The sequence below is a fragment of the Thamnophis sirtalis genome, unplaced genomic scaffold (genome assembly GCF_051295495.1).
Source record: "Thamnophis sirtalis isolate CommonGarterSnake01/CBP01778 unplaced genomic scaffold, rThaSir2_p1.2 scaffold_11, whole genome shotgun sequence".
NCBI classification, from domain to species: Eukaryota; Metazoa; Chordata; class Lepidosauria; order Squamata; family Natricidae; genus Thamnophis; species Thamnophis sirtalis.
In genome coordinates, this window is record NW_028261391.1 from 29,515,129 (window position 1) to 29,535,737 (window position 20,609).

Genomic DNA, 20,609 nt, shown 5'->3' on the forward strand with positions numbered 1-20,609 from the left:
GGGGGGAAGTGTGTCTTATACTCTGAAAAATATGGTACATGATGAGACAAGTATGGTGCAGAGAAAGTGATCTGTGTACGATGCTGGAAGTTGCACACTTTTTAATGAAAACATCTTTTAATACTAATGAAGGATAATATTTGTAGTACAGGGTTAAATGAGGGGTCCTTGTTGCTGTCTGAACTTAGTTGTTTTATTTGAGATGTTTCATTACTCCATCTAGGTAACATCATCAGTGCTGTAATAAAATGTCTGCAAGAAAATAACCAAACTGAGAGTGCAACAATGACCCCACGTCTCTTAATTTTATTCCTCTTAAACGAAGCATAATCAATTATCCCACCGCTGGATTCAATCTCTTTAGCCTGGAGACCATTTTCCAACGCTCTCCAAAAATTGCCAGTGTAGCATTGCTGTAGTTTCAAATTACTATATATTAATATACTGTAGTTTGAGAAGGAATATTATAGTTATGGTTCTCAATATGATGTAAATCTATATTCCTAAAACATGGAACTTGGCATCTCATGAAGAATTTGGCTTTATCAAGTTAGGGTGTGGCAAAGAGGATAATTTTACATAACCAGAACGACATTTAGTTACTTGGTTTTAAGGAATGAATCCAAGTTGTGAGATTATTACTTCTCAATGAAAAGTCTTTGTGCTCTATAAATGAGAATGAGACATAAAGTTGCTATTCTGTGTAGGTTTAATAATAAAGTTAAGTTTTTAATGAACTTTACATTTTTGTATATACGGTAGTTATTATGTGGCTATTTGGTTAATTGTTTTTTCATCATGTTTAATTTATTTCAGTTACAATAGTATAGGATTTTCTTCATAAGTTTATAATGACTATTTATGTTTTTCTTTTCATTAGTGATAATATAGTGCTAGGGCTAGACCATAGCTAACTTTATGCCCTACATGAAGACCAAACAAACCACATTATGTCAGCTTAGCATTCAAAACATGAGTTGTGATTTTGCATGTTATGCAAACCCACTCAGTTATGGTTTATTCATTACAGTTAAATTAGTATGTTGTATAAAACATGTCCATCCCCCACATTTGTTATTCTATCTTGATTGTTGTCCTAATTCATTTTCTTTTACAAAAAATAAAATTAGTATGTAAAAAAGTGCACCTCTTTTTTAATGATAATTTTTGCCCTGAGATAAATCATAATAATTAGTGTAACAGTTCAAGCATGTTTAGCTTCATATTACAATTTCCAAGTTCAGGAGAGCTTTGTCTCTAGCCAAGTTCAATACCCTCCCACAGCTGTTTGGAAAGGGAAAAGTAGGAGAATTCCATATGAAACCAGATACTACCTCTGTGACTCCGGTGCTATAGAAAACATAGTTCATGTTCTTTTGTATTGTAGTTTTCCCCTCTTTTTTCTCTAAAATTCCAAGGGTGTTCTGATCATTTTTATTTGCATTAATCAAAGATTCTTTTATTACATTTTCATTTTCCTTTATACAATCACTTAAATACTGTGCAGTTAAAAAAAAAGAAGCAATAAACAACTCATAACACTTCTATCCTACATACACCCTTCCTTCTACCCCTCCAACTTTCATTTCTCCCTTCCAACAATCCCCTCTTCTACTTCCCCTCCCCCTCAGCCATTCCTTTCTCCCCTTCCCACCATCTCACCCTCCTTACATTCCCTTCTCACTCCCTCTTAATTCCCCCCTCTTCTTTCCCTCTACACCTCGCTTCGGTGTATTTCTAGTATTCATTGGTCTATTTGTTTTGTACTAAAACAAAAGAAAAATAAAAGGAAAAGAAAGAAGAAAAGAAAAAAAGAAAAAAAAGCAACAGTATCCAAGTGCATTCATTGTTCTATACTTCCACCCTCCCCCCCACCCACCCCCTGAACGCCCCTCCCTGACCCCCTTCCGACTTCCCAGGTCCCATTCCCGGCATTGTTCTTTATCAGGCAAAGTCTGGAGTATATTGAAACCAAATAGATTAGAAGTTACAAAATAATAAAAAATAATAAAAAATAAAGAACAAAAAAGAAAAGAATAATAAAAAGAAAAAAAAGGGGGGGACCCCCCCCAAGAAAGAGAAGTCAATATACTCTCTAACATTAAACTCAGCTTCTCATTATTTTTAAAATCTTAAACAATGTCTTTACCTGCTTCCGCATATAAATTCTATACCTCCCATCCTGCCTTTACCCGTGTCCGCATATATATTTTATCCTCATCCATTGCTCCTCTCATATTTACTCCACCCTCGTGTAGACTCTCCAGATAATCTTTCTTAACCTTGTATTCAAATAACAATTTATACAAAAATCAGCTTACATTCTGGATCAAGATAATCTAATTGAACTTTCACTACCCTTCCATCTACCCCACGCACCCGACTCCATTCATCCCAAACCACAATCCAAGAAAACTATGATCTCCGCTCTCCTCGCCCCAAAGAATAGATCATGCGCAGTTTAAATTAAGATTCAAACAAGTCTTATATAAGTCCCATACAATATATGTCCAAATTCAGCACCGCTTCTTTCAGTCTCAATATCTCTTCATCGGTATACAGCTTTGTCATTTTATACCAGACAGGAGTCCTGAAATTTTATTCAAATTAAAAATTTAAGAAGTATTTTAAAGGCATAGCTGGATCTTTATTCTTTACTCTTCTGCCCTTCCGGAAAGGGAAAGCAACACCCTCCGCCTTGTAGCCACGTGTCCCGCTGCTTATCTTCTCCTTCTCCTTGTCTTTCTCCAAGTCCGGGTGAATCAGGAAGTCCCGCCTTCAGAGTTTTGTAGTAAAAATCTCGGGCTTGGCAAACAGAATTGAGACGATATTTTTGGTTCTCAAATGTGACTGTGATACCAGATGGCACTTCCCATTTATATTGTATCTGAGAACCTCTGAGTTTTTCAGTTAAGAAAGTGTAGTCTCTCCTTGCTCTTAATATTTGAGATGGTATTTCTTTAAAAACAATCAAGTCCTGTCCATCGATTCGCAGCCTGTTATTGTAGAACTTCTGTATTATCGCATTTCTGGATTCTCTTGTGGTGAAATATATAATTATGTCCCTCGGAAGCTGTCGTTGTTTTGCTACACACGAGTTCTGGCGATAAATTTTTTGAATCTGCCAATCAAAGTTAAATCCCGGACTTCCCACCGAACGTCTGAAAGCTTCAAAAAAGGTCTGTTTCAAATTCTCCTGTTCCTTTTCACGCAATCCTCTGACTCTTATTGCAAACGCAGTCTTATTGTAATTTATCATAACGAGTTGTTTTTGAGCATTTTCAACTTCCTGTTGTAACGTTTGAATTTTAGATGTCAAATTAGAATTAGTTTTTTCCAAAAGTTCCAATTTGTCCTCCATTTCAGAAACATAGCCTGTCATAACAGTCATAACTCTGATCGTATCTTCCCTTGTTTGAGCAATCTTGGCGTCCAGTTTATCATATAAGTCCGATAAAAGTTGTTTAATTTCCTGTCTGAACTCTTTAAGGGTTTCAAAAAGAAATTCTTGCATTAAGAGATCTCCAGTAGAGGGCGTGGGAGGCAAGGGCAACGATTTTGTAACAATTTCTTGAGATGTATTATTAAGGAAACGCTTAGACTGCTTCAATTTGGGAGCCATTATAAAAAGAACGCACAAACAAACAAAGTCTCTGCTCCCCTCGGTTTTAAATGGGATACTATTTATAGACTTTTAACAGTTAATAAGGAGAAGTCTTCAGGAGAATAGAACTGATTGAGTGTGTCATATATAAAACGCAGAAGCTATAAAATCGCCATCTTGTAACGCAGCTGGATAAGAAAGCCTTTTACAAAATTGAAGCTGGTATTTTGAATAGTAATAAGAAAAAAATTTACAACTTCAAGTTAATATTTGGTTTTGAAGCCATTTCAAAATTTATCTGCCTGCAGTTAATAAAACTCTATTGCCTGAATATGCAGCTTTAAGTAAAGAGGCTGAGTTCCCCTTTTATTTTGAAGTTAAGGCTTGGCAAAACTTTCAGTGAGTAAACATTGTAACAAGACCGTTCAGCAGATTCATCACCATTTAACTTCCAGATAACCAAAGTTAATGAAGGAGTAACATTCTTGTAGAAATAAAGCTAATTAAAAAGCTTCTGCTGGCCTATTGTGAAACCAAAACATATGATAAGCAATCTCTTTTGTTTTGAATTCTTGTGAATTCTTGTGAGGATTAACAAAAAGTGTTCATTATTACCGGAGAAACCAGCCTGCTCGGCGCCATTTTAAAAGCCTCTAAGTAAATAATTTTTCGGAGGAGAAAAAGAAAAGAAGCTAAAATGTTGATAAACAATTATTGTGCACGGAAATGGATTCAGCTCGTGATAAGATTAAATCAAACAAAACTTTGAACTGAGTGGGGGAGACCTACTTTGTCCTGCACAAGGCAGTTTGAAGTTCCCCGCACGGACAGCCGTTCTGCCTTGGGCTAGCCCCCCTTTCCCTGCAAGCACAAAAGCTGCAAAAATCGAAGAGCATTTGCCAGCAAAACAGTTTCTTCTTTCCTTCTTGCCTGAAGGATAAGAAAACCTGATAAGACGTCAGATGGAAGATCCTCTAAACAGGTACGTAGCCAGGAATTCGGAGGCAGCTGATTTTTTTGCTGCCACCACCAGCAGGCTCCTCCCAGGAAGTCTTTATTTGCATTATCTGTCAAACAACCAAGAAACATTTATTTCTCTAAAAGTAGCAAAATTTTGCTCGATTGTGTATAAGCTTTGCCTATAAATGTTTGCAAACAGTTACAGATAATTTTAACTTGTATGTTTCATAGATTTTTTTTTAACAAATGACCAAAGTAAAGTTTTTGTTTTGTTCAGTTCAAGCATGATTGTCTGTGGCAAAACACATTAATCCAAATGGATGTATTAAGTATGCTCCTTTCAATTTTAGACCTTCATCCACAAAATAAAAGCTGGCTGTGGCAGCTGTTGGTATAAAATTATGTGAAATAAAACACTCTTTATGAATGGAAGGAGCTGAATTTTTTAAAAGCAATGTAGGTCTCCATAGATCATATGGTAAAAAAAAATGTAAAGGAAAAATATAATTACAATGCTTTTTCCTCAATTATATCTATAAACACTCTATGAGGTTGGTTTATTATTCTGTCAAAATCTTGCGGTTTTTTTCATTCTGATAACATATAAATAAGTTGGCCATATGAATGAGTCACAAACTAATTTACATTGTCCTATAATGATATACAGAAAGATTCTCTGTATCTTTTAGTGAATCAGTTACTTATTTTAATAAACAGCAACTCAGCCAAACATCATTTCCATATCCTATTACCATATACACACATACATACACACCAGGGGTGGATTTTAGCCGGTTCGCACCGGTACACTAGAACCCATTCGTGAAATGTAGCGTACCTTTTGGAACGCTAAATTCATTCGGTGGCACAGTCCCAGAATGCTCCCGCCCGCCTGCCCCCCTCACTCGTTACCCCAGTCTGTCCTGTTGCTGCTCACTCACTTGCACTGCCCATCCACAACATGCTTTCCCTGCCCACCATTCACTGATTGGCTGGCTCCCCAATCGGCCCACTTCAGAGAGGCAGGGGGGGCTTTCTCACACGCCTTCTTTCTTTCTCCAAAGGTGTGTGAGAAAGCTCCCCCCATTGTCCAAACATGTGAAGGAAGGAAGCTGCAGGCTCCTTTGCTTCAGCTACGCGACCTCCTTTCATTCTCTGTCTGTCTCCTTCACTTGTTCGGGCAGCAAAGAATGAAAGGAGGTTGCATAGCCAAGGGCAAAGGAGTCTGCAGCTTACTCCTTCACACGTTCGGGCAATGGGGGGAGGGTTCTCACATGCCTTCTTTCTTTCTCCAAAGGCATGCGAGAAGGCCCCTCCCCTTTGCCCAGCAGGGAAGTGAGCCCCAGGCCTCATCTCTGCCTTCCTCGGGAGCTGGCTTCAGGAACAGCCAACCTCTCTTGTCACTGCGCCCTTCACCTTCCACCCGGAGGCTCTGCCAGCAGCTGCCTCCCATTTCGCCTCCCGAGAGAAGCTCAGGAGAGATGCATACATGGCTGCAACTCAAGGCTCCCGAGGAGGACACTGGGGAGGGGTGGCGCCCGCTGCTGCTGCTGCTGCTGCTCCCGGTAGCACAGGCTTCTTGGAGAGCATTAAGTTGAAGGCACAGTGGCACACCGATTCAGCGTTTTCCCTTGAAATCCAGCCTCCCACATTCTACTACATTAAGATCCCCATGCTTCCAATTCCCACTGGAAGCACGCAGGCCATGCAAGCAAGCAGCTGCTGGAATAGGTGCACCACTGCACTTGCAACTTAATGCTCTCCAAGAAGCCTGCATTACCAGGAGCAGCAGAAGGAGCAGCAGTGGGCGCCACCGCCACCCTCGGTGTTCAGCATCGTCCTCAGGAACCTCGAGTTGCAGCTGTTTGTGCATCTCTCCCGAGGTTCCCTCAGGAGATGAAATGGCAGGCACCCTGCTGGCAGAGCCTCCAGGTGAAAAGTGAGCGAAGGGCACAGTGATGAGAGAGGCCGGCCATCCCCAAATCCATTCTCTACTCTCTTTCTAGAGTCTCCACATCTTTTCTACATTGTGGCAACCAAAACTGAATTCAGTATTCCAAGTGTGGCCTTACCAAGGCCTTATAAAGTGGTATTAACACCTCATGTGATCTTGATTCTATCCCTCTGTTTATGTAGCCTAGAACTGTGTTGGCTTTTTTGGCAGCTGCTGCACACTGCTGCTCATATTTAAATGGTTGTCCACTAGGACTCCAAGCTCCCTCTCACACTTACTACTATTGAGCAAGGTACCACCTATACTGTATCTGTGCATTTCGTTTTTCTTGCCTAAATGTAGAACCTTACTCTTTTCACCATTGAATTTCATTTTATTAGATAGTGCCCAATGTTCAGGTTTGTCAAGATCCTCCTTAAACCTCTCTTCTAGAGTGTTGGCTATTCCTGCCAGCTTGGTGTCATCTGCAAATTTGATGTGTTCCCCATTTATTCCCTCATCCAAATCATTGATGAAGATATTGAAGAGTACTGGGCCTAAAACAGAGCCTTGGGATACTCCACTGCATACTTCCCTCCATGTAGATGCAGTTCCATTGAAGTCTACATGTTGAGTGCAGTTGGTCAGCCAATTACAAATCCATCTGGTGGTGATGCTATCCAACCCACATTCTTCTACTTTATCTAGTAGTAGGTTATGGTCTACCTTATCAAATGCCTTACTGAAATCCAAGTAAACTATATCAACAGCATTCTTCTGGTCGAAAGAAGGAAGGAAGGAAGGAAGGAAGGAAGGAAAAGAAGGAGAATTTATGATCGCAATTGAGGCCAAAATTTTGGTTGTTAAGGCAAGAGTGTTGTTAAATGAGTTTCACCACATTTTAAAAGTTGGCCACTCCCACCAGGTCACATGACCACCAAGCCATGCCCACAAAATAGGCAACACCTACAGAATAGGTTCTAAAAAATTTTGAAACCCACCACTCACACACACACACACACACACACACACACACACTAAGTGAATATGGCAGGGAAGCACATGGTATGAAGTTTCTACATGTGAAACATAGTATTAATCACGGAATTATGGCCAGAGAATTGGTGTCATCAAAGAAATGCAGCTTTGTAAACCCAGGAAAGAGCTTCATTTATTGGGCAGTTAATTTTTATTCAAAAAATAAAGTATAAAAATGAAATAGGCCTTTATAGAGTAGAAATTGTAATTTTTAAAAAATCTTTTTTTCATAAAATGAATTTTCCATTCCCCTCCCATATTACCTAGTCTTGAAATGACTGTTCAGCTTTAAATTGTTCAGTAAAAACTAACCACAAATGACAATATTTACATGCAGCAGATTTCCTGAATTTAATTGTTCTAGTCATTGATTCCACTAAGCAAACCTCCCTGACAAGTTCACAAGTAGTTTCCCATGTCACATTCTGCAAAATATGAGCCTGGGTTCTGGCCGTTGCTTTTAGACTCAAAATGATTTGCTCCCTGAGAATCTTATTCTCCTTTCAAAATTCAACAAGGCTAACAATTGACTCTCATTTCAAAATGAGTAATATTTATAGTTCTCCTTGAGGACAGCTAACAGGCAATATTTCATGCACAACTTTAGCCTCTAAGAAAAGAAAATAGAAAAAAAAATCAGAAGCAACAGATGGGGAGTTTTATTATTTTCCCTATTAGCTGCCCTTTCAGCGGATTATCACATTCTCCCTAATGGTATCACCAATGCCAATAAAGTTTCAAAATTGCTTTGCAAGAAAAACTATTATTTTTGTGTGGTAAATTCTGGACAAATCAATAGGGAATTCTAGTTAATTTCTCATAAGATCAATCCTGGTTTAACTACCACTTCAACTAACAAACTCAGTCAGTGTCCTTGTCCATCTTTTGAGTCAGTGGTGGGTTCCTACCAGTTCAGGCTGGTTTGACCAACCAGTAGTAGTTTGGCGGCCTGAGTCACTGAAACCGGCAGCGACCCAGGCCTGCCACACCCCCAAACTGGTTCTCTGGGCAGCCCCATAGGTGCTGCCATCTTGTTTTTTGCTTCTGCGCATGCGCAGAACAATTTTTATTGTACTATGTATGTGCATGCACATGCAGCGCGCATCAAGTGCATCCTTGGTGCACTCACGAACCAACCGGCAGTCATGACTGCTGGAACCCACCACTGATCTGAGTTAATGGTAAATTATGGGGCTGGCTTATTTTACACAACTATAAGGATCATTGCAAGACATCAGTGATAGATTGTAATCTTCGCATCAGATGTTTTTAAAAGGATCAGGGAACTAATATATAAATGTGGACGTGATTGTGTATATATCAATGAATTCTATATGTGTGTGTGTGTGCGCGCGCGAACGTGTGTGCGTATGTACTGTGCAAAAATGTTAGATAGTTATACAAAAATGCTACAAATGAAGAATATTTAGAAGTATGTGTATGTATGTGTGTAAAATACATACATATACTCTAATGTGTATATATATATAATGTATGTCTGTGTGTATGTGTGTGTTTGTGTATTCGGGTTTTCTCCCACGTAAAATTGGAAGTGTCTTGGGGACGTTTTGACGAAGTCTCATTCGTCATCTTCAGGCCGGTTTACTCAGCTTCATGCTTCTAGGAGCAATGTGAGATTGCAGCTGTTTCTTCCTTTTAACTGCCAGTGGGGGTGCGAGGTGATTGGGTGGGACCTTGGGTGTGTTCTGATAGGGTGGAGGTGTGTTCTGATTGGGTGGGGGTTTGTGTTCGGCTTAGTCTGAGTTGCACACACACACACACACACACCATCCTCAGGCTGGTGTTTTTAGCTTAAAGCGTGGCCGGAGCTGCCGTCTTTCTATAAATCTTGGTGAGGGGGTGGTGAGTGCTGGCTTTGTTTCAGTAAGTGGATTGATTGGATGTGTGGCTGTATCATGATTGGTAGTTTGGTGCTGATTGGTGCTGGCTGTGGGTCCATTGTTGTTTTGTGTTGTAACAGCGGTGGTGGTGTGGGGGGCTCGTTTGTTTACCAGGGCTGGTTTCCAGATGTCTGGAGGTATCGTCACATTTATTCATGTTGTGGGGGTGTTTCTCTATTTCGATAGCTTCCATAATTATTCTCTTCTAAGATAGCTTCCATAATTATTCTCTTCTAAGAGAATAATTATGGAAGCTATTGAAATAGAGAAATATTTTAGGGAAGGGCTTATTTTACAGCATGTACTCAAAGCCTGATTGGGATTATTATTGTAATATTATACATACATACATACATACATACACACACGCACATGCACACGCACACGCACATACACATACACATACACTCACACACATGAGATCTTCGTGGCTACTGTCACTCAGGAAAACAATACTATAACATAAAATGCATATGATGATAAAACACTTTATCCTAATTTGAATGTTGAAAGGGAAAAGCCCAACCTCTTGCTCCTATGTTCTTATTTTTGGGGTAAAAAATAAACACCCCAGTCTCTCACATATACATTTTTGAAACATGCATAGTCAGGTTGCGGATGTTTATATTTGAGTAAAAAGCAGTATGATGCAAATGTTAGGAGTCACATAGTTTACCTTTTGGCTAGAATAAGGATGGGACATCTTAAGATCGCCAACTCTACTCTTTTGGTCCTACCTCTTCCTTGAAATGGTTCTTCCATGGCTGCTTTTTAGTGCCATGTATTCCATGTTCCTCTTTACCTTATGAAAGGTAAGGATACTAAGAGCCCCACATTCAGTCTTATTCAGATGCCTCAGTCAAGTGTCACAGAAGCTCCCTTGTGGCAGTTTTTGAGTCTATTCCAATCCCTGATATTGTCTAGCCCTGTAATGGTGAACCTATGGCACACATGGCAGAAGTGGCACACACAGACCTCTCTGTGGGCACGTGTGCCATCGCCAGCTGCTCTTCTGATTTCTGGCGCGCCAGTCAGCTAGACTTTGTGGGCTCTGGAAAACTGCCTGAAAAACAGCCAAAACACAGGCATAGGTGTTCTGACCCTCCTCGTCCTACACCAACACACACTCCAAGCCAAAGATAAGTTATGGCATTTAATTAACAGACAGGTCCTTGGCAGCAAACCGGCACAGACAAGCTTGGGCAGCAATCCAGCACAGATAAGCCATGGCAGCAATCCAGCTGCCAAGCTCACAATGATGTTCTCCAACATTAGTTCCTGCGTTGACTTCTGCAAAAGGGGCGTGTGCACAAGCATTCCTTTTATAGTCTGGAGAGGAGCCTAATTACCACCAACTGAGTGCAATTACCTCCTGTAATTGCGTAATTGTTCCTTACGCCTATTAGCTCTTCAGTGCCGGGCATCTAGGAACAATTCCCTTGGCTCCTCTCCACTGCTGACGTCCAGATCACACTCCCTTGTCTCCTCCCCAATGTTCCAAGGCTCAGGCGCCTCCTGGTGGCCAACCAGCCTCTCTGCACCCTGCTCAGAGTTGGAACCCTGTCCAGGGTCCTCCACATCCTCCAAAGCCGACTCATAGGGCCCCTCACTGTCGGAGTCTGGTGGCAGCTCCAACAGCTCCTGCTGGGTCACAACACATAGGTATGCCGGTCAGCTGGTCTTCAGGTTTCTGATGCTCTGGCATGCACCAAGACCAGCTGGCATGCATGCACATGCTGGAAAACTGAAAACCAGCTGGCCATGATGCACACTGGTCAGTTGGTCTTTGGGTTTTCAGTGCTCTGGCATGTGCACATGGATGAAAAGGTTCGCCATCACTGGTCTATCCTATGCAGGCAGCTGGGGTCCATATCAGTGCCCTTGACAAAAAAAATCTATTATCCAGCCTGCCATATGCATTGATCCCTAGACATTAGATATAATGCTGCCCGTGGAAATTTTCTATATATTCATTCCCTCTCACTCTCCCTGACAACTTTGACTTTTTGACTGCTGAGAGGATTTCTCTCCCTTTTAGTACTTAGAAGCACACAGCAACTGTAGAGATGAAAGGCTGTTAGGAAGTATGCTTAAGTGACCTAAGAAAAAGAGAAAGAATAGCTTGGAGTTTCTGTTTTTCAGTGGAACTGTGAAAATTGGTTCAAAAGTAAGAAATTGCTTTTGACTTTTTTTCTATTTAAAATCACTGATTTGGAGAGCAAAGTTGTCTAGCAGTTTGCTATTCCTGTTGCAAATGACTAATGCTGCTGGATACTTATTCTTTCTTAATAAAACAAAAGTTGATAGTAAGGAAAGACAATGGATCACATTGACTAATTTGAGCCTGCTAAATTGGGACCAGAAGCTATTATTTTGCTTATTCAGTAATGTTTCAAGCTGAGTTGTTCAAAAAGTAAACAGTGATTTTTCTAATCCTTTTTCAGAGATTCTCAAACTTATTTTGTTCACTGTCAACATTAATACATTAAAAATAAAGGTTTTAACACTTTATTTGAGGAAAGGTTGTTATTGTACCATAAATACATGGATAACCCATTATTGTGTAACGTGTTTTTCTTCAGAGTCATCATCATCAAAACCAATGATGTATTGTGAAAATAAAGCACCCTAGGTCAGGTTCTTAATAATCTCTGTTCAGTCATCTGATCTTCATTTTATAAGTTTAAGGACAATGATAGACTCCTTATTGTTCTAACATTTAATTACAGACCACTTGTCTTGAACTCACAAACCATTTGAAAGTTTCCATTGTATGCATTATGGCAGTTCTCTTTAGCTAAAGTTAAATACATCATGATGTACAGCTTCCAAATTTGCTCTTATTAACGATCCCATACTATATTGAAAAAAAGTCGTATGTAATTATCCATCACATCCTTGAAAAGGCAAAAGTTTTACTTTTGAGGCATGCCACAAAATCCTAGTAGGTCAGAATGTGTGAATGAGCCAAGGTGGCGCAGTGGTTAAAAGCAGCACTGCAGGCTACTGCTAGATCAGCAGGTCAGCGGTTCAAATCTCACCGGCTCAGGGTTGACTCAGCCTTCCATCCTTCCGAGGTGGGTGAAATGAGGACCCAGATTGTTGGGGGCAATATGCTGACTCTCTGTAAACCGCTTAGAGAGGCCTGAAAGGCCTATGAAGCGGTATATAAGTCTACTGCTATTGCTATTGCTATTGCTATTGAATATTAAGGTGACCAGATTTTCAGATTGGTAAAGAGGGACATCTTTGACCAGCGGGGGGGTGGGGGGGGGGGCTTGATTAAAAATTTTATACGGAGCAACAAAAATTTTCATATAACGCAAAAATAGTATTGTAATTTTTTTTATTTTAACATAACTACAATTTACAAATATAAATTGTAACTGTTGCCAAACATTAAAATTTTGATCACGTGACCATGAGGATGCTGCAATGGTTGCTAAGTGTAAAAATGATCACTAAGTGTGAAAAATGGTCATCAGTCACTTTTTTCAATGCCATTGTAACTTTGGTCACTATACCACCTTTCTTGCCACAGTTCTTAAGTGAATAACTGCAGCTGATAAGTTAGTAACATAAATGAATCTGGTTTTCCCATTTGACTTTGTCAAAAGGTCACAAAAAGCAATTACATGACCCCAGGACAATGAAACCATCATAAATATGAATCTGTTGCCAAACATCAAATTTTGATCGCGTGACCATGAGGATGCTGCAACGGTCGCTAAGTGTGAAAATGTTTGCTAAGTGTGAAAAATGGTCATCAGTCACTTTTTTCAATGCCATTGTAACGTTGGTCACTATACCACCTTTCTTGCCACAGTTCTTAAGTGAATAACTGCAGCTGGTATTTTGTATTTTGGATAGAATATTTTTTAAAATAGTCTAAGACAATTTTAAAAAAGAATACACACAGAATAAACTGAAGTAAAACATTTCAAACTATTCCACACAGAATAAATTGAAGTAAAACTATTTTTAAAAATTTTATGTACAATATATTTTAAAGTATTGTGCATAGAATTTTTAAAAATGGTTTCACTTCAATTTATTTTGGATAGAATCTTTTTTTAAATAGTCTAAGACAATTTAAAAAAAGAATCCACACAGAATAAAACTATTTTAAAAAATCCTATGCACAATAAATAAAATATTATTTTAAAATACATTAAAAAATAAAAGAAAAAAAACCAGCTCACTTACCAGCAGGCTTGCACTCCAAGTCAATCCAGAATGATGTAGATGTTAATACAAAGAACTGAGCAAATTAAAATGGTGAAATTAGTCAGGGAAATATTTTTCAAAGAAACTTTGCCACCATTTTTCCCACATGAGCCGACCTCCAATCTCTGTGCCCCTCCCCTCCGGAAAATCCAGGAAGGAACACTTGCGACTTCTCTAGCCAAGTATTTCCTGGAGCTCTATGGTACTGGGTCATTTTTTCTTATAAATGAGGTAAAAGGGTGGAGGGGTCTGTTTTGTTGCTTTAATGTTTTAATATCTTCAATGAAAGTACTGAGACAGAGAGAGGGATTAGACAGGGTGTCTTTTGTCTTGCCCCAGTTAGGATTTCTTAAGCAAATCTACTGGGCTTTCAACATGAAGCCAGAAAATCAGGACTTTTTAAAAACGTCCCGGGACACGGGACAATTTGTTATAAATCGTTACTGTCCCGCCGAAATCGGGACGTCTGGTCACCTTAGTGAATATATATGTAGGTCACTTATGGACTGATGAATATGTATTTAGTAAATGTGGAACACAGCTTTTCTTATGCACTTATTTAGTAGTTTGATTGATTCATATGAATCAAGGGTTAATTTTTTGTATTTTAATGGATATCTGGAGTCATTTAATTGCTCAATTATAAGTTACTGCAAAGACAAGGATTCTTTCTTCTTTTAAATTGGACATAATTTTATTATATTCTGCATAAATGTTGAGCTTTGGGGCCAGGGGCACTATTAGTACAGATTTCAATGTAGTGCACAGAAAGACAAAAACAAAAGAAGTCAAATCAGAAACATAAATAGCTTTTATAATTACCCTCTGTGGTTTCTTTTCTTTTTAATTCATCATCAGAGTCACAACAATTTGTAAGGCATTAAAAACAAAATCATTTAAAACAATATAAAACTGTTTGAAAATGATGCCTGACTGTGATATACAACAAGTAAAATGCAGAACTATAATTTATGTTTTCATTTCAAACATTTTATCATAGCCTTTTTCAAGTAAAAGGATAAAAGATACTTTTTAAAAAGCCCAATAGCTCCTTTGGGATCGTGCTCAGGAAATTTAAGGTGAAATTCTGTAAGTTACCTCAATGACCCATTGTCATTTATCAACATGTTACCATGTTATGTTGATAACATAACCTGTTATTGAAATATTTTTTTCAACAAAATTTTTAATAGAATAGGCAAGTAATTCACAACTAGCTTTATGGAAAACCAGCAGAGACTACACCCATTATAAATAATCTTAGCAAGAATTTTCTTTGATAGATAGGCGATTGATATAATTGCTGAAGTTGAGCAGATTTTCTTTCATACATATCAATCATTTTGGATGAAAAGATTAGAAAGTCAGGTGCAAAACAAAAGTCTAAGCCTATTTCTCTCATATTTACATAATTTTACATAGAGAAGCACTGAAGTATGAAGTATAAAATAAATGTGTTGAATTCCATAAAAAAATGAATTGACACTCAAGCTTCATCCGTTTCTTAATATTTTATGAAATACATGTGCCTTATGACAAAAAAAGAGTATTGATTTGCTAAATAGAAAGAAGACTCATGACTATTACAAGCTATTTGGTTATTTTATGCAAAGTGGTTCAGAAAAACTGTATCTTCAGTGGCGTTTAGGACTAATATGCAAGTTTCTATGGTGGATCGTTTGAAAGCAACACAGATTAAAATAATACACCCAACTACTTTTCTCTATTCAGGACATAACCTGACTGGATTTCACCTATTTTCTAATAACATTTCTTCTCAGAGTTTTGGACTTAATAAATTCCCAGTGTTGCTTGATACTCCAGACTTGTTAATGGTGGCATATTAGAGTTAGACCAACAAGTAATAGCTTAAATTTGTGCTTTTTAGTACCTGCAGCATTCAAGGTGGCTACAATAAAAGTAACAAATACATAAATAAAATATCAACGATAATTTTCTTATCTTACTTATTGCATAATTCCTGCACCAGGTATTGGTGTATTTGGACTAATACATATGATGTGATAACAGGAGAAGTTTTCTAGAACAACACTCAATATTTCTGCTAAAGACTCAATATATGAGATTGAAAAAAATGCTGCCCAAGATTCCAGGAAAGTACAGTTAATTTATAGAAACAACCAGGAACTACAGAGCTTTCATTTTATTAAAGGCCCCCGCTCACACATATGTGCTAGGCGTTCCCAACTCTTGGGGGGGGGTGTTCATCTCCATTTTAAAGCCAAAGAACCAGCACTGTCCGAGACGTCTCCATGGTCATGTGATCGACATGACTAAATGCCGAAGGTGCACGGAACACTGTTACCTTCCCACAAAAGGTGGTTCCTATTTTTCTACTTGTATTTTTAATGTGCTTTTGAACTGCTTGGTTGTCAGAAGTAACAGGAGCTCACTCCGTTACACAGCACTAAGGATTCGAACCACCAAACTGTCAATCCTTCTGATCAACAAGCTCAGCATCTTCGCCACTGAGACACTGCATCTCCTTATTGTTAATTGTTAATTGTTAATGAATCTATTACTCATGAGAAAAAAATGTGATCCTGACGTCATGCATTGGAGCAGTGGTGAGGAGACAAGGGAGTTGGTCCTGGATAACTGGCAGTGGAGAGCTAATATGTGTAAAGAACAGTTACGCAGTTAAGAGAGGTAATTGAACTCAGCTGGTGATAATTAGGCTCCTCTCAAGACTATAAAAGGGATGACTTTCACATGCTCGTCGCAGGAATCAACGTGTTTACTAGAGCTGGAGAAGCTATCGTGGCTATCTTGGCAGGCTGGATTGCTGCCAAGGTCTAGTCAGTACTGGATTGCTGCCAAGATCTAGTCTGTGCTGGATTGCTGCCAAGTTCTAGTCTCTGTGTTAATAAATCCTTGAAGTATCTTTGTCTCGGCGTGCTTTGGTGTATGAAGAGGGGGGTCAGAACATATGAATATATGATTTCACTTTAATAATTCTCAAATGTTAATGGACCATTTTGTCAGCTGCTGCAAGGCGATCACACAGACTGATTGCAAACAACAGCAGCAACAAATTTCATGAAAAGTAGCAACAATGGTGCATTGAAATACCAGCAAGAAATACTACTTGCCTGCAAGTAAGAACTGGTGGGACCATAAAACAGACAAAACAATAAGAAATAAATAAGCTAAAGTTTTCCTGGACTTTAGAATTCAAACAGGCAAACATCTGCCACACAACTTAACAATTGTCAATAAGAAAGACCCCAAAAAAAGTCTGGATAGTGGGCATTGTAATATCTGGGTACAGCAGAAGAGAAGAAAAAGAACTAGAGAAAAATCACAAAATATAAAGGCTTGCACATAGAAATAGAATGATTTTGTCAAAAGAAAGCAAAGATAGTACCAATAATAATAAGTTACTTGGGTGCAATTCCAAAACATCTGCAGCATCACTTCAACACCACCAGTATTGACAAAATCATCATCAGTCCATGGCAAAAGACAGCTTTACTAAGAACAGCTTACACCTTATGATAATAACATTATTAAGCCACTACATCGCTGATTCTTGTGAAGGATTCAATGGGTAGACAAAAGGGTCAAATCCAATCTAAATATCTGGATGAATATGCAATCAACTATAAGGACTATGGAATCTAAGGCATTTGGAAGGCATAGGTTTTGGGAAGATTCATATGGATGATCTCAGGCTCAAACAGATATTACTAAAAAGATACAATTTACTATGTGTGTAGCATTGACCAGTGAATACCTACAGGCATATGTGGAGGCTTAACATGGGCTGTAGTCTTAAAAGCCTAATATTGAGGGTTGTGTGGTAAGTTCCCTCTGTCTTTATAACACATAAACAGAATTCCTGATTTTGCCCTTTTAGAAGTGTGATGGAATGAAGCATAAATATACCTGGCTATATATACATTAAACCTTACTATATATACATTAAACCATAATGTGCTTTCTTTGATCTCAGCAAAATATGTCAACCAATACCTTATGACTTAGTTTCGTGTGCCACCCAGGCCACCAAAGCATAGTCAAGAAACCATGGTGTAAGAAATTCTGACTGTGTGAAATATGAAACTGGACAATTTTATAAATGTTTTATACTATTCTCCTGGTACAAAGATTATGAACTTTAAAGATATTGGTTTGCAGAAGTACTCTAATGTTTTTGCATCATTCTAAGTCCACAAGAGACCTTTTTAGAAATTTGCTTTATTTGATTGATTTGTAGGGCTTGTAAATAAATCAAAATACAGCTGTCCAGCAAAGGCAAATTATTTTATCAGTAAAATGTAACACAAAATAGTTTATCGTGAAACTACTGCCTGCCAAGGATCCTGGATTGGGGCTGAAAGGCAAAAGGGAACCAGTATGCTCCCTCGCATATTTGGGTAGACCAGATGATCTGATGGAATGAGAAAAAAACACTTAATCTCTCCCCTGGCTCAACTGATAAAGGAAGGAGAACATGTGGCTTAAAGGTTAAATTGTCTAATATGTAAACAGCCCAAATTTGAATCCTAGCAAGGTATGGCTAGCTATTTGAAGCTATTTCAAATAGCTTGAAATAGATCTATGCTAGTCTCCCTTCATTTATTTATCAGCAAAAATGTAACACACAATGGTTTGTCATGTAAGCGACTGCCTGGAAGTCTTCTGAAATGGGGCTGAAAGGTGAAAGGGAAGCAGTATGTATGTATATATACATATACATATACATATACATATACATATACATATACATATACATATACATATACATATACATATACATATACATATATACATATGCTGGTCTTGTTGTATTCGGGTCTTTTCCCGTGTAAGATTGATATTGTCTTGGCAACATTTCGGTGAGGTCTCGGTCGCCATCTTCAGGTGGGTTTTGGGCTTAAAGTATGGTCGGAGCTGTCATCTTTCTATAAATCTTGGTGTGAGGGTGTGGAGTGCTGGCATTGTTTCAGTAAGTGGATTGATTGGTTGTGTGGTTGTATTACGATTGGTAGATTGGTGCTGATTGGTGCTGGCTTTGTATGTCCATTGTTGTTTTGTGTTGTAATGGCCTGTGTGGAGGGTGGGGCTTATTTGTTGATATATACATATACATATATACATACATACATACATGTATAATAAGATATTGGTGTTAGGACAATAAACACTGTGCTAGCTCCATTCAGTTGCCCAGACTCCACCTCACAAGGGATTATGGGATTGTTAAATGATGATGATAGTCTGTAAAGTTAGACCACAATATGCTATTTCACTTTCTTTAATGTTAATGATAACTTTCCATGTCTGATGTTTTATACATTACTATTATTATTATATATTTATGCATTGCTATTATTGCATGGCCTAAATGGAATCAGCTGTACATATACTGTATATGGAAAGAGACCTTAACAGATTCCACAGATATTTAAAGCCGATCCTCACCCATGCTGGCCCACCACTTACTACCACTTTACCAGAATGGTGTAATCCTGTGGCCAGGTTGCTGACTAGCCCTCGAGCCTATGAGGTAAGTATACAATTCCATGTGCACAATGTTCCAGTATTTTTGGCAGGCTGTATTATATAACTTCCACTATATGTGATGTTGGTACCTGGACTTTTGTCATCCAATGAAAATATGGGATTTTTCCTCTGTTATCCTTTAGATTAAAAGATTTCGTCATCTTGCATGACAAAACTGATATTTTCTTACTGAATTAAAGGGACATTCAGAATGGAAATATGACACATATAAAGTAACTTTATTTCATTATTTTATGATTAAAGTCTACTTCAAGTCATCAAGCTATGATAACTTTTAAAATACTGGTTTGAACTCTAAGCTTTTTCAGTAGCATACCATTTTAAAAATAATGTGGAAAAAAAGCTGACACCCATGGAGAGGAATGTTCAATGTAGTAGAATAGCTTGCAACCAGCACCATTTTGTTCCCATCAACTTGTCTTAGAGTTGTTTTTAAACATGGGTTAAATATTCTTTTGAAAATCAGAAGAATTTAGCATGAATACTCTTTACCTTCCAAGCCTTAAACCATACCTGATTAGTGGAGTAAGTTTGGATTTTTGTAAAGTAGAAATCATCCTTGCTCAAACTTGCAGGCCATCAGCCAGGGAGCGCTGCTGAGTGAAGTAGGATATTCCTAATTTATGGAATCTTCTGTCTGCTGCTCCATCAATCAGGACAACCCCAACAACCTCACACTCTTACTAGTTAAATTAGCCACAACATTGTATCTTGTACTTAGAATGTAATATATATTTAAGTGAGATGTGTATTTTATATACCAGTGTGTATATAGAGTTCCTGGATTTAAATATTTCCTATGCACTTCAGTAAGAAAGGCAGCTTGATTTGCATATCTCCCCAACCATTGGAGATTCAGCAGTGTGAAATGATTAGTTAGATCCCTTTTATGTAGGAGTCGCCCTTCTACTTATTCAATAGGGGCAACATTTTTAGTCAACAGCCATATTGTAAGAGAGATGGCCCAAGCCAAACTTGTCGCACTGACACCTCTTTCGCTTCCTCTTTCTCTTCATCATATTAGCTATCGTTATCTGACAGTATTTCTTTAATTTTCTCTTTTCCAAACAGTACATTATGTGGAAAGAACATAAAGTTTTTAGCAGACAAGTAATCTTACAGAGATCTTTTCAAATTAGACTCCAAGATTTAATCTCTGATTTCTATGCATCTCTGATCAGTATAGATAGACACATGTGTACATTACTTCCTCAGGGACAAGAAGGTCCTAGCTTCAGCAGACAATTTATAAATATTATCACTTGATAGTGAAATACATGCAGTATAAATTTAATAAATAAAAATTAATTTATATGAAGTAAATATTAATTACTTTTTAAATAACATTAACATTCCATATATTGTTATAAACTTAAGAAATAGGGATATCTATTAA

General features: G+C 38.2%; 1 protein-coding gene across 1 annotated transcript in view; it reads left to right on the plus strand.

Moving 5' to 3' along the window:
• Positions 1–20,609, plus strand: part of SLC9A9 (solute carrier family 9 member A9) — a 220,996-nt gene that overhangs the window by 196,031 nt on the left and 4,356 nt on the right. Inside the window, exon 15 of the mRNA XM_014058069.2 lies at positions 19,091–19,196. Within this exon, the coding sequence (XP_013913544.2) occupies positions 19,091–19,196 (106 nt within the window). The remainder of the gene's footprint in view (positions 1–19,090; positions 19,197–20,609) is intronic.